General features: G+C 38.1%; 1 protein-coding gene across 6 annotated transcripts in view; it reads left to right on the top strand.

The window, feature by feature from the left end:
- USP16 (ubiquitin specific peptidase 16) overlaps positions 1 to 15,294 on the top strand; it is a 30,468-nt gene that overhangs the window by 1,531 nt on the left and 13,643 nt on the right. The window contains exons 1-10 of one of the 6 annotated variants that reach the window (XM_060297876.1): positions 1,881 to 1,995; positions 5,567 to 5,668; positions 6,113 to 6,165; positions 7,324 to 7,502; positions 10,638 to 10,741; positions 11,506 to 11,609; positions 12,502 to 12,689; positions 13,254 to 13,349; positions 13,934 to 14,064; positions 14,375 to 14,462. In XM_060297876.1, the coding sequence (XP_060153859.1) occupies positions 7,329 to 7,502; positions 10,638 to 10,741; positions 11,506 to 11,609; positions 12,502 to 12,689; positions 13,254 to 13,349; positions 13,934 to 14,064; positions 14,375 to 14,462 (885 nt within the window). In that variant the 5' untranslated portion in view covers positions 1,881 to 1,995; positions 5,567 to 5,668; positions 6,113 to 6,165; positions 7,324 to 7,328. Of the gene's footprint in view, positions 1 to 1,880; positions 1,996 to 3,123; positions 3,313 to 5,566; positions 5,669 to 6,112; positions 6,166 to 7,323; positions 7,503 to 10,637; positions 10,742 to 11,505; positions 11,610 to 12,501; positions 12,690 to 13,253; positions 13,350 to 13,933; positions 14,065 to 14,374; positions 14,463 to 15,294 lie in introns of those variants that run through there. The other 5 variants (XM_060297874.2, XM_030880971.2, XM_030880969.1 and 2 more) reach the window with 5 other exon arrangements.

The raw sequence follows: 15,294 nt of genomic DNA, 5'->3' as shown, positions 1-15,294 counted from the left end.
TACCAGCACCCCAGAAAGTTCCTAAATGCTCCTTCCCAGTCAGTCCCCACCCAACCCAAGAGGCAACCACTACTCTGATTTTTTCTCCCACCACAATTAGTTTTGTCTGTTCCAAAACTTCATATGGATGGAATTATACAGTAGGTACATTTGTGTAAGGCTTCTTTCAGTATAAAGATTCATCCATGTTTTTGTGTGTATCAGTAATTTCTTTTTTTTGCTTAGTTGTATTCCACTGTGACTATACCACAGTGACTGCTGTAGTCCACTGTGACTATACCAGTTCTTCCATTCCTCTTTTGATGGAAATGTGGGCTGTTTGCAGTTTTTAAACTATTATGAATAAGGCTGCTATGAACATTCTTGTACAAGCATTTCTCATGACTATATTTCTTCAGTATTTATTAAGCACCGTGTTCCAAACACTTCCAGGTATTAGAGATACAGCTATGAACAAGACAAAGATGTCCCATTTCTCAAAGAGCTTATATCTCCTTGTTTCTGTGTATCTATGGAGGCAAGGGGATAGGCTGGGGGAGGAGGTAATGTAGGTAACTATGAAAGAAAAATACCAGATAGTGATAATTGCTGGGTAGAGAAGTAAAATAAGGTGATGTGAGTGATCGGGTAGCTATGTTTCCTAGATTGTGCAGCCAATTTCTTTGTGAGGAAGTGACTTTTAAAGTGTGAACAAAATTAGAATAAGATCAAAAGGGAACAGCATTCTAGGAAGAGGAAGCAGGTGGTACAATGGCCCTAAGCCTGTTTTAGGATAGAAAAAAAAAAAAAAAGCCTATGTGCTGAATGAAGAAAACTTATAGCAGTAAAGAGCAGGAGAGCCAGTTTCCCCCCAAATTTAACCACCGTTACTCTGGCCCATTGGACAGATTAGGATGCCACTTTCTTTTTATTTATTTATTTACTTATTTATTTTGGCTATGTTGGGTCTTCTTGCTGCGCACAGGCTTTCTCTAGTTGCAACGAGCAGGGGCTACTTTTCGTTTCAGTGCTTGGGCTTCTCATTGCGGTGGCTTCTCTTGTGGAGCCCGGGCTCTAGGTACGCGGGCTTCAGTAGTTGTGGTTCACAGGTTCTAGAGCGCAGGCTTAGTAGTTGTGGCTCATGGGCTTAGTTGCTCCACGGCATGTGGGATCCTCCCAGACCAGGGATCGAACCCGTGTCCCCTGTATTGGCAGGCGGATACTTAGCCACTGCGCCACCAGGGAAGTACCTAGGATGCCACTTTAACCTAGTTTTATCAGATTACTAATAAGGATGAATATTTCTTCATATCATGCTCTTTTATTGTGAATTACCTATTTATATCCCTTGCCTGCTTTTCTATTGCCACCTGCATCTTTTTTTCCTAGCAATTATTGTGTCTTCTGCATAAGACTATAGTCCAGGGCGATGAGGCCTATGTTTATTTCACTTTACAGAGGGCTTGGCACTTACCTATTTCTAACGAGTAAACAGTAAATATTTGTAAATTTTACCCTGTGTCGGCAAGGTTAGTTCAAGACTATTTACATATTCAACTTTAGAAGTCGACTGGACAGAATTAGGGAAAAAAGCGTGAACTTTAAATGTCCCCTCTTAGCCAGCCTTCAGATGCGATGTGTTTGAGTAAGGTATCTATCCAGGAGACTCCAAAGGGCTGACCACCACCACCTGGTACCCATACTTTATAAGTATTTCAATAACCCCAGAGTCACACGCGAGCGGGAAATACTCATTGACAGCCAAGCTTCCAGGGGCTGCCGCGTTCAGACTTCCGGTGTGAGCCCCGCGCAGGCGCTGATTAACTGTCGTCAGTGCCGCCGGACCCTGGGGCCAAAGCCACTTCCCATAATACTGCGTAACGGAAGTTGTTGCTTTCTAGGGGTCACGCTGGCTTCCGCTCTGTCGCTCTCAATTCGTCACCCGGAGGAAGACGGAGCAGGCTGCCCAGCCCGAGGGCCCATTAAGGGATGCAGTTATGGGCGCTGTCGCCGTGGGTGAGTTCTGCTCCCACTGCCTCGCAGTCACCGCTCGCACGACTTCCTGCGCGCCGGGAGTCCGAATTTCCTGCCCGACTTCGTTCTCCTCTTGAAGGCCCTCGTCCTTATGCACGTTCCCTGGCCTCGGCCCGGTACCGCGTTCTCATTGGCCTCATGTCCTGTCCGTTCCAGGAGCTGACCAATGAGTTGTTGGTGCTGGCGCCCTCCTCGACCCGGTGGACCCCGAGGTTCCCCAGTGGGTGCGGAGCAGTTGGAAGGGAAAGGGAGGTGTGGCGAGCGCCGCGCGGCTAGGGGCACCTTATGGGTTGGGGCTGAGTTGGCTGCCGCGTCCGTGTGGTGGTTAGTAGGATAGGCAGCATCTGTCACCTAACCAATTCAGTGCTCCCAGGGTAGGATAAATGTACGAAAAACTTGAAAGCCGTGTTCTAGTCTTGCAAAGTTTTCCAGACGTTTGCATTTTTAATGGAACCGAGGGAAGACTGGGAGGGCGGAGAGGGAAGGGAACTGGATAATATGAGAGCCGGCAAAACCAGCTCTGATTTAAATTTTGTGTGGAGTCCTGCAAAAAGTAACGCTCATCTGAAGACTCGTCTGAAAAATTGTATAGATTTATTGATGTATTATAGCTGATGGTACTCACAGTACTCTCTTCTCACGACTCATTAGATGCCCTTTATAGTTGTCAAAAATTTATTGGAGGGGCTTCCCTGGTGGCGCAGTGGTTAAGAATCCGCCTGCCAATGCAGGGGACGTGGGTTCGAGCCCTGGTCCGGGAAGATCCCACATGCCGCGGAGCAACTAAGCCGGTGCACCACAGCTACTGAGCCTGCGCTCTAGAGCCCGCGCTCTAGAGCCCGCGAGCCACAACTACTGAGCCCACGTGCCATAACTACTGAAGCCCGCGCGCCTAGAGCCCGCGCTCCGCAACAAGAGAAGCCACTGCAATGAGAAGCCCACGCACCACACGGAAAGTAGTCCCCGCTCGCCACAACTAGAGAAAGCCCGCACACAGCAATGAATACCCAACACAGCCAAAAAATAAAAATAAATAAAATAAATTAAAAATAATTTATTGGAGCTTTTCCACATCATTGAAGCAACCCCCTTACTGTCCTCTGCCTGCAGCAATTACAGTTCGTCTTTCAAGTTTTACTTTGGAGTCTGGGCTACTGCAGTCCTCAAACCAGATTTGCTAGTGCTGTCTTCATTACTGCAGATTTCTTCATTCTTTACCTTTCTCTTTTTCACTGGAACTTGTGTGCTTCATTCTTATGTACCTACCTTTGCACCTTATAATCATCCTTAATTCCTCAGGTACTATTATCTTTTTCTATTTCAATGCAAGAAGTATTTCTTGACCTACTATGTACTAACACTATGCTAAATGCTATAGGCGATTCAGAAGTAACACTGAAAACCATTTCTTGCTTCTAGAACTTTAGATTCCAGATAGGGAAATAACACATGTCCAGGTTAAAGATTTAAGAAGCAGCCCATTTATGTATCTGATTAGGGTACAAGATGAATAGTGCACACTAGCTGGGGAAGTAGAGTTGAGTGGTTCATTTAGAGTAGAATGGTTGCCTAAGTCTCCATTGAAGTGGAAATCTTGGAGAAATTGGGAAGATTTGGATAGATGGAGAGAACTATCTGGAGATCAAAGGCTTAGAGGTAGGGGCAGGGTGTTTTGGAGTGAAGGATACTGAAGAGACTGGCTTGATTCTGTGTTGGAACCAAAATATCGGCGTTTTAGTTCCATCTCTGCCACCCTGTGATCTTTCATCGTTTTGCTTGAGTTTCCTTCTTTAGCGAAATGCTCCATTTAAAGGGTTTTGTGAAAATCAAATGAGATAATACTTATGAAAAGGTTTTGAAGATCAGAAGCACTATATGATCAAACATTAGTGGTTCTTTGTTGAGAAGTAATGAGAGTAAGGATTACCACAGCGGTGGGAACAATTTATAAGGGACCATGAGTGCACAGCATAGGAGGGTGGGTTGAAAAACTGTTAAATACTTTGAATCAACAGGGTGATATGATGGGGCTTCCCTGGTGGCAAAGTGGTTGAGAGTCCACCTGCCGATGCATGGGACACAGGGACACAGGTTCGTGCCCCGGTCTGGGAAGATCCCACATGCCGCGGAGAGGTTAGGACCGTGAGCCATGGCCACTGAGCCTGCGCGTCCGGAGCCTGTGCTCCGCAAGGGGAGAGGCCACAACAGTGAGAGGCCCGCGTACCCCGCAAAAAAAAAAAAAAAAGAGGGTGATATGAGGAAAATGGCATTATTGGAAGATATGTCTGGTACTGGCATGCAGTACAGATTAGAGGGAGTTGGATTGGAGGCAAGAACTTGGATGCTGTTTTTTTCCCCTAAAATCTGCAATTCTAGATAAGAGAAATTATGTTAAATATTATCTTGGGGTGAGAAAATTACATAAAATATACGCTCATTTTATATATACCCATATAGTTGTGTTCTTTTGTTAGTAGTTAATTTATTTTGTAAACATGAAACTTTGTTACGTTTTATATTATCTTTGAAAAGGTTAACAGTTATTTAATTTGCCACTCATTCTTCATACAAACCTTTTGGAATTACCTTTAGTTACCCTAACCCATTAAGAGCTAAAGGAGGAATACTTCTAATACTCTAAGCCAGAGCACGATGACAGCTAAGTACCAATTAATTGGCAAGTGTTTTAAAAACGTATGTCCCAGGTCCTACTTTCCATTTATGCAATCAGAATTTTAATAAGCATCCCAGGTAAAATAATTATTTTAGTCAGTTAAGTGATTTTGACACTAAGTTATTCTAATGTATGTAAAATATACTTTTCAAAACCGCTATTAGGTAGACATGTATGTACTTTCAGTATTTTTCATGTTTTCTAATTTTTAATTGTTGACTAAGGAGGTGATTTGATATGAACTAGATTTATCATAATAGTCCAAACTGATTTTGTCAAGAATATAATGTAAATGGTTGAGAATGCAGATGTAATCGATTTTCAGCTAACATCCGTAGGAAATCCTGGTGTGGAAAAATGCAGAACCGTGTGTCACTTTTTATATTTGGCTTTGAATTATTTTGTGAATTTTCTAACTCCCTCTAGGAGATTGTTTTCAGAATTATTTTTAATTTTCTTTGAGAAATATCAATCAAATTGCATTCCCTGCAGGAGCTAAGAAAGATGGCTTTGAAGGACGAGAAATTATCTTGTTTCAAAGTGCCACCACCATTCCACATTTATCTAGTGAGAAGTTGAATTCCTAATAATATAAGGGGCTGAGACTTTTCAAGATCTGTGTAAGAAGGTGTAGGTTCTCTCCTGACCTTTACATTTATTGAAAACCTTTTAACCTTACTAAGAATCAGATTCCTAGGCTATGAAAAACAGAGGTAATACCCTACTTCAGGGTTCTTACTGAAAACTGGATGATACATGTGAATGGTTTTTGTAACTTAATAGACACACAAAATTATGTGGTTTAGTTATGTTACTGTCTCCAAGAGAACTGTAAAACATACTTTTTTTTTGTCAAGCTAACTTTATCTTGTTTTCTAGATTGTTATTTTGTGTCAGTAAGTAATCCATAAAGTGCCAACATGGGAAAGAAACGGACAAAGGGAAAAACTGTTCCAATTGATGATTCTTCTGAATCTTTAGGTATATTTCACAAACTAAATCTTTAAAGTACTGTTTGTATCCCTAAATGGACATCTATTTTAATATGCAAAAATGGGATCAAAGTGTACATTATTCTGTAATTTGCATTTTAACTTAATCTTTGTATAGACATGTCATTTAATAGCACAACATTTTTAATGGCGTGATGTTTATTCTATTGATGTAAAAGACCATGGTTGCACATTTCATAATTTATTTAGGTAATCCCCTACTGTTACAAATGTAGATAAATCTTTAACTTTTCAGTGTTATGAATAGAGTCATAGTAAACATTTTTGTAGCTAAAACTGTGCACATCTGGTTATCTTCTTCTTGGTACAGATCCTAGAATTAGAATTGCTGAATTAAGTGGTGTAAACGTGTTCAAGGCTCTTTTGGATCTATTGCCAAATTGCCCTTCAGAAATGTTTTACTAATTTACAGGCCCCCTTGCAGCGTAACACAGTGCCCATTTCTCTGAACCTTTATTGACACAGGTTAGTATCATTTGTAAAAATCTTTTCCTGATTTGCTAGTTGAAAAAGAGTATTTTCTTTTTCCAGTCTGTGTTTTTTTGATGACTTACTGGGATTTAGTAGTTTTTCATATGATCTCACTTGCATTTATATTCTCTTGGTGCACATTCATTGGACATAAAGCTAATTGTGTCACTTGATGAGTTTCTAAACCTCCAGGGGCCCTCAAAGAACTGAAGCCCTTTAGAGTGGCTTGTGAAGCCTGTTAGTGATCTAGCCCCAGCGGGGGTTTTCAGTTTCAGGTCCAGCTGCTCGTTTTTAAACATGCGTGACTGCCATTCTCAGGAGACAGCATGCACTTTTACATTTTACGCCGCCATCCCTTTGTTCATGAGATGTGGCCTTTTCAGATTGTTCTTTACTCCATGAGGTCATAGTTTAAAGTATGAGCGTGAAATAAGAAAGACTTGAATCCAAATTCTGGCATAGCTGTTAAGTAGTTATGTGACCTTGGGCACTAACTTTGAGGTTTCTTATCAGTCATTGGGGATAGTAGAGTCTTCCTTCTGGGGTGGTTGTGTGGATTAAATGAGATAATGTAGCACAGTGTCACACTCATAGTTAAGTGCTTAATTAATATGAGTTTTTGTTACTGTAAATATCTTCCAAGATTATACAGACATTACCTCCCCTGTGAAACTTTCGTTGACATCAACCTTCTCGTGCTGCTATAGCATGTTTCAGAGATTCTTGTACATTTATTTATTTATTTGCTTCTCCTGCCAGAATGTGTGCTGCTTAAAGAAAGAGCTGTGAGTTGGTCACTTTTTAGGTTCCGTGGCATCTGTCACAGTGCCAGGTGTGCAGTAGTTGTATTGTTGACTGAATGAGGGACTTTCTCTACAAACCTTTTAAAATAAAGAGAATAATAGATGTGATAAATAAATTGAAGTGATTTGGGGTGGCGGTAGTTATACCAAGGACTTCAAAATTTGTATAACATCCCTTTCTTACGTAATCGTCTTATAATCAAATATCAAACAAAAATTTAACTTTTCAGGTTATCTAAAAATTTGTTTATAAATTCATTTTTGAAGTTCAAATCAAGTGTAAGTTTTGAGATTAACTGAAGAAAGACATATTTTACCTCACGTACTCCTTTATTATTTGTTTTAATAGAACCTATGTGCAGACACATTAGAAAAGGATTGGAACAAGGTAATTTGAAAAAGGCTTTAGTGAATGTGGAATGGAACATTTGCCAAGATTGTAAGACAGACAATAAAGTAAAAGATAAATCTGAAGAAGAAACGGAAGAAAATTCTTCAGTTTGGCTGTGTCTTAAATGTGGCCATCAGGTATGCTTAGATTTTGATTGATATGGAATTTTATTATTTAAGTATGAACTTACAAATTTATATAAGTATGAACTTCTTTTAGAAGATATTACCTAAAAGTACAGTATGGGTGACCAGAATGCTAGCTGGCATAGGTCATGTTCCCTGGGGAACAGATTCTGAGAGTGAGATTTGTGTGTAGGTGGTTTATTGGGGGGTGTTCTCAGGTACCACCCAAGGAAAACAGTGAGGGAAGCAAGTTTAGGCAGAGGGAGAGCAAAGAGGCCGTGCTACGGGGTCTCAGCTGATCCCACAGTGAACTCTGGCCTTCAGAGAGGTCCTGAATTGAGGCAAGAGGCCAGGCCTTTGTACTTGTACATAGACCAGCCATTGGATATGGGCTGACCTTGGGGAGGGGAACTAACCTTGGGCAAGGCGGCTTCCTTCCACTGAGGATAATTCTTGGGGGTCGACGGACTGAGCTGTGAGCTGTCACCAGGCCACATTTCTGGCTGCTGGGGGAATGAATACCTTGGGGTTGGGTGGTATCTGGGTTGCAGAACAGCTCACAGGTATTACCTTGGTACTAGAGGTCAGGAGAGCCTCTTAGTCAGCCTTAGTGGTGGTAAGTTTATATGTTAGGAAACTGGACTACTGGGCAGTGGTAACATTTTATAAAACTATAGTATAATATCACAACCAGGATACTAACATTGATGCAATCCATCAGTCTTAATCAGGTCTCCCCAGTTTTACTTCTCTTCGTTTGTGTGGGTATATGTGTGTTGTGCATGTGAGTATGTGTGTATTAAGTTCTGTACAGTTTGTCACCTATGTAGTTTCGTGTATCCACCACCACAGTCAAGGTATTGAATAGTTCCAACATTACATGGACCTCGTGTTGCGTTTCTAAAATCATACTCACTTCTCTACTGCCATCCCTCCCCCCAGTCCCTCGCAACCACTAGTCTGTTCTCTGTTTCTAAAATTTTGTCATTTTAAAAATGTTATATAAATGGAATCATGTAATATACAACATTTTAGGATTGGCTTTTTTCACTTAGCCTAATCACCTGAGGGTTTACCCAAGTTGTGTGTATCAATAGTTCTTTTTTATTGCTGAGTGGTATTACATGGTATGGGCGTACCACACCTTAACTGTTCACCTGTTGAAGGACATTGGGGCTTATCTCACTTTTCTGGTGATTATGAATAAAGCTGCTATGAACATTTGTGTACACGTTTTTGCGTGAACTTAAGATTGCATTTCTCTGGGGACAATGTCCAAGAGTGCAATTGCTGGGTGATATGATAATTAAATGTTTAGTTTTTTGGGTTTTTTTGGCTGCCCCACGTAGCATGTGATCCTAGTTCCCGGACCAGGGACTGAACCCATACCCCCCGCAGTGGAAGTGCAGAGTCCCAACCACTGGACCACCAGGGAAATCCCCTTAAATGTTTAGTTTTTAAGAAACTCCCAGACTTTTCCAGAATGGCTGTACCATTTTATATCCCTACCAGTAGCATGTGTGATCCACTTTCTCACATCCTTGTCAGCATTTAGTATTGTCACAGTTTTTTATTTTAAACATTCTGATAGGTGGTACCTTATTGTGGTCAGACAGTTAAAAAAATTTTATATGCTAGTAAAGAACATATTTATTGTTTATTTATATTTGAAAAGTTTTCATTTAACCTGTTAGATACATATGATGAGGGTGAATATATTTTACTACTTCAAATTTTCCACAATACATTTCTTATTATAAATTTTATCTATTTTGCTATCTTTTTAATTCCTAAGGGTAAGACAATGTCAGTATTAACTGTTAACTTTTATCCCAGTAGAGTTATCTTTTGCACTGTTAGCAAGGGATTCTCACCTGTTGTCTTATGATAACTCATGTCATGTTTAAGTTTCAGATAATCTCAAATGGTGTTAAAATTTTCAAAATTAATATCAAATGTTAGTTTATTTTAGATTTAAATGTTGAGCAGGATAAATTGAGTCAGTAGGTTTGATATCATAGTTGAAGGATTAGAAGCCATTGATAAATATTTCCCCTCTGAAGGATATTTTTAGTAGCTACAATAGAAACAGGACCACTTATTGTAGTGCTATCCAAGAGAGTTGGAAGCCTGGTTCAGATAGATACACAGTGAAGATGTATTTCTTAGCTGTGATTTAATCACCTGGAGACACACAATATGGTCGTGTTCTTTTATGAATATGCCTATGCAGATGTAGGTGAAAATCTCCCATTTACTTGTTCAATTAATGCTTATTGACCTCCTTCACTTTGCTAGGTTCTTGGTAATAGGTTAATTCTGTTTTTCATGCCTTCAGGATTTACACTCCAAGGGAGGAAGGATATCAACATTAACAACTTTAATATAAGGTAGAAAATAAGGAATGCCACCAGGAATTTATACCATGTTTTGTAGGAGTGTGTTTAGAGGAAGAATATAGTGTTTTCTTATCTTGAAGGATAAGCACAGGCTTCTGAGAGGAAGTGACCTTTGAGCAAGATCCTGAAGACTGGGTGGGATTTGATCAGTGGCAGTAACAGTAAAGAATTTCAAGGCAAATGGAATAATGTGAACAAAATTGTATTGTGGAAGGGCTGTGGTTTTAGCTGGTAGATGATATTCAAATAGGAGATTATGGGGGATAATCCTGAAAAGGTGGATTGGGATCAGAGGGTATCAGGTTTGGTGAGTAGGAGTTTAAGAGCAATTCATCACTTTTGAATTGAGTATATGAACAGAGCTTTGTTTTAGGAATATTAAACTAAAAACATATGTATATGAAGAAAGGTTGAAGTTAGGAAAATACTTAGGAAGATGTTAAGGAGTCTAAACTAGAACTAGTGAATGACTACATTAGCATGGTTTAGTTGGGACTGGAAATGACAAGTTGGAGTGGAAGAGTCCTTCTAGTGCTTGGGTTTATAAATACCTTCTTCCTTAAATGTCCTCAGCTGCCTATTCATATTTAAGTTTTAACAAAATCTGGACTCTCTAGAGTCTAAAGTTTTATTTTCAATATTATAAGAATGGCAGAATTTCTTGACCCACTTCCTTATTCATTGTAGATTATGAATTCTCTCCTGGTGAATTTTTGTGGCTTTGAGGTTTATGATTATGATTCTCTAGGGCTGCGGCAGAAATTCTCAGGAGCAGCATGCCTTGAAGCACTATATGACTCCGAGATCTGAACCTCATTGTCTGGTTCTTAGTTTGGACAACTGGAGTGTATGGTGAGTTTCAACTCCTGTGCCCATTTGCTGGAAATCATTTGAAATGTTGGAGAATGGAGGTGTTTGAAATATTTAAAGAGCAAGAAGGTTAAAATTTTTGTAGTATTTGTTTAAATACCATCACTTTCAGAAGGCTAGAGAATGTGATGTTATGAGAAGCTTTTGCTTAGTATTGTACAAACACAAAAATTATAGCATGGAAAAGACATAGGAATTTTCACACTTGTTTTTCTTTCTTGTGATATTACAAAGTGTATGGTAGATTGTTTTTAGTTTAAAAATTGGGACACTAAGAACAAATTCCAGATAAACTGAGAATATAGTAAATTTTGGCAATGAATTTGCATGAAAATGTCAGGCTGGTATTTCTTTTAACCTCATTAAAATAAAATTTTACATCTTTAAAAACCATTTACATAGCAGTGTTCACTGAACATTTGTCAGTTGTAAAATTTGTTAATTTTGATGATGTAGGTCTGTGATTTGAAATATTAGAAAAAACTTTCACTTTAATGTTATAAATAGCCATTTCAGTAAAATATTTGGAGTATTTTCACAGTATTTATATGTAGCTATAATTCAGGCTAACCTTATTTAACAGTAAACCAGAGTTAATATGTATAGTCTCCTTCAAAACAGAATTTTCAGTTTCTTTAGTAGAATAATTTGAGGGTTACACACTTTGGGTTCCATGAATTAAAATTAGTGCCCTTCTGTGGTTGTCAGTTTGTTACTTTTCTTCTCTGGGATCTTTTGGGACACAGGTGTTACCTATGTGATGATGAGGTCCAGTATTGTAATTCAAACCGATTGGGTCAGGTGGTTGATTATGTTAGAAAACAAGCCGGTATTACAGCTCCAAAATCAGGTAAAATCATTTGTTTCTTAATATATACTGTAATGTTGATTTATATAATCTGCTGATATTTAGTTTAACATACCATAGCATTACATATAGCTGAATAACATTAATTATGATTGATTTCAAACTATTTTTGGTTAAGAATGTAAAACAGTGAGAATATAGATAATTATAAGGAGTTAGAAGGGAATCTGAGAAACAATAGTCAAATGTGATGTAGAGTCTGGACTAAGTAATGGGCAGTAACACCCTATTCCCATACCCTGGCACAGGGGCTTAAGGGAGACCTGCCTTATAATGAATTTATTTTGTTACATTTGTTTGGATGATGTGAAAGTAAAGTGCCTGTAACTCCTTCAAAAGGCCAGATACTTCTCAGGTTTTTTTCATACATAATTAAATTAATTGGGTTGGCTTTCATCATTTGCTTTAAAAGCTTGTTTACATTTTTACTGTCACAGTGGTATCTTTTATGGAGCCAGAATTGTTTGTTCCTAACTTCAGGATTGGTTTTTGACCCTCAGACTTCATTTAAAAATTTATTTCATGTCCACATTCTTTATTTGATTGCTTTATACTCTGATTTCACAGGGTAATATATGCTCATTTATAGAAAACATTTGTGCATTAAAAAGGGATTTATATTGAAGCGTATACTGTTTGGTTTCATTTGTCAAAGTAATGCTTACATCAGTTCTGAATATTTTTTGTTTATTGGTTTTTCTCTCGTGATGGTAATTTACTTATATTTGTAAGAAAACATTTAAAATCAAACAGGTGGCAAATCATGTTATTAGGTAAAATTCACAAATTCTGGTCCCCAGTATAACTTTGCATTTGGTATGGCTGTGTTATACATTTTGCTAATAAGTCTTTTCTTCTTCTTTTTTTTTTAAAGCAGCAAAAGATAGTGGTAATATTGAACTTGAAAATAAAAAACTAGAAAAGGAGAGTAAAAATGAACAAGAGAGAGAAAAAAAGGAAAACGTGGCTAAAGAAAATCCTTCCATGAATTCTACTTCCCAAATAACTGTGAAAGGACTCAGTAATTTGGGAAATACATGTTTCTTCAATGCAGTTATGCAGGTGCCAATATTAATTTTTCCCCCTTTAAGGAAATCTAGTGTTTTCCTCATAGGGTGTTTTTGCTTATTTGCTACTTGTAGGCTTGAACTTTTCCCTTGTAAGTAGTTTATTTCTATGTTTTCAAAAAAAAACTCAAGGGAATGTTTACTTTGCATGACAGTAAAACACTGTGCTAAGCACTGGGGTGCAATAGGGCTCAAAACAAACATGGCCCTTGCCCTCAAAGAACATTCACTTGGGTGGGGGAAACAGGAGAACCAAGTACAGAAACAAACGCCTAGTTGCACGTAGTGGTAAGTAGTGGTGGTGGTAGGGTAGCTACTTCATATTGGGTGGTTGGGAGAATGACCTTCTGAGGTGATGAAGCAGCTCAGAACTGAAGTATTTATGAACCAATTAGAGTGGGGGGAAGAGCATGAAGTTACTTTTTGTTTGACAGTCGCAATAAAAATTGCAGTGTTGATAATGATTTTCTGTTTTGGTAGAATAGGCACTTAAAAAACATTTGAATGAATTGGTTTGCCTTTAAATGATTTTCCCTTTCTTTTCCATACTACATTCCAGAATTTGTCACAAACACCCGTGCTTAGAGAACTACTAAAAGAAGTAAAAATGTCTGGAACAATTGTAAAAATTGAACCACCTGATTTGGCATTAACAGTACGTACTTTAAAATTTTCTTTTATTCAGTACTTTTCCTCTCTGAATAGCAGCATTTTAAATTATTTTTAAGAATTGATGCTCATTTTCACCTCTTTTGTTTATTTGGTTTTAAGCTACCAAGTTAAGGATTTTCAGGCTATTGGAAATTTATAAGGGGCCTTTACATTTATTTGCTCTATGTATGCCATGTACTGCTGTGCTGAGTGTTTGGCTTCTTTCTTGGGAATGCTGTTGATGTTTGTGAAGCCCTAGGCATGCATTCTTATTTTTGACATCTTTTCAGGTGACTTAAATGCTATAGAGCCAAATGAATTTTACCTTATCCATTTTTATTATTTACATTTTGCTTTGGCTCTTTCAGTTCCTAGGTTGTAAGTTCCTGATAATCTAAAACAGTAGAACTGAATTCTTTATCAAAGTCTATGACCAGAAGCCTTCTCCATCTTTTGATGTACATTTTGAGAATTTAATTGGGACAGCTCTGTCAGGAACATAGGAATAAAGGTTGACTAGTTACATTTTGATAAAATAAATGATTCCAAAATTTGACTGAAAAAAGTAATTTTTATTCCCATATTCAGGAACCCTTAGAAATAAACCTTGAGCCTCCAGGCCCTCTTACTTTAGCCATGAGCCAGTTTCTTAATGAGATGCAAGAGACCAAAAAGGGAATCGTGACACCTAGAGAACTCTTTTCTCAGGTCTGTAAAAAGTGAGTATCTGTTTTGATTGTGCTTTCAGTGCATCAGTAGGATGCTGGGAAATAATATGAAAAAATTATTAGCTTTAGAGTTAATTCAGTAGATATATTAAAGCATGGTTTATTTCATTTGGATTAAAAAATACGTACTTTGTATGAAAATTAAATCTACTAAGGATGTTGTTGGACTAAACAAACTTTTGAGAAACTAGTGAACACTCCAAGATTTGGGATATGATCCTGAGATTTTATAAAAAAATAGTTTCCTTTTAGTAGACTCACCGTTGTTTTTCTTTTTTCTTTCTTTTTCTTTTTTCTGTAGAGCAGTGCGATTTAAAGGCTATCAGCAGCAAGACAGCCAGGAGCTGCTTCGCTATTTATTGGATGGAATGAGAGCAGAAGAACATCAAGTTAGCATATTTTGACCAGTGTATTTTATAATCTGATCTTCATTAACTTCTTTGTCATTTGATGTCTTAAGAGTTATTAGAGCAGTGAAAACTAGTTGAGGCCATTATATTAAAAATTTTTTTTTTCTTCACCAGCCTTTTCAACCAGTATATTTTAATTATTAGAATGAATGAAGGGAATTAGAAATGAGTCTCCTTTTCATAATGCTCTACTTTGCTTGATGTTTACAGCGTTATTGTTCTTTAAGGGTTCTATTGTACTAGCCTATACCAGGAGAGCTATAAGGTACTGGAAAATGTGTGTCCCCCAAACGATTCCCAGTTGCAGCGCACCCTTACTCTTCATTCTGAGTGTGATTTAACACTGCTTTTTGAATCTAAGAAGTATTTTTATTTTGTAAGAATCAGGGAACATTTGTATTTTAATTTTTTTGTTAATTACCAGGATATAAAGTAATTTGGGGGGATGTGGATATAATTAATAATAGTAATAACACAGTGATAACAACTAATATTTATGTTGCTCTTATTTTTTGTCAAGCACTGTTCTCAGTATTTTGTAAGCATTACCTTACTCAGGTCCTCACAACCATTCTGTGAGTCATTTTCTCACTTCATAGATTATGAAACTAGAGTATAGAGAAGTTCAGTGCCTGGTTCAGGGTCATCCAGTAGTGATGGAGCTAGACTTTGAGCACTGGAGTTTGTCCCTGTAGCTCTCATTATCCACTCTGCTTCTAGGACATGGTATTTCAGTGGTCTTTTCAAAGGAGGTGGGCATGTTCTGAAAAGCTTTGGTTTGAGTAGGTTAAAATCTTGAAATGATAAGATG

The sequence above is a fragment of the Globicephala melas genome, chromosome 4 (assembly GCF_963455315.2).
Source record: "Globicephala melas chromosome 4, mGloMel1.2, whole genome shotgun sequence".
Lineage (NCBI taxonomy): Eukaryota > Metazoa > Chordata > Mammalia > Artiodactyla > Delphinidae > Globicephala > Globicephala melas.
This window is presented reverse-complemented; position numbering and strand designations above follow the sequence as displayed.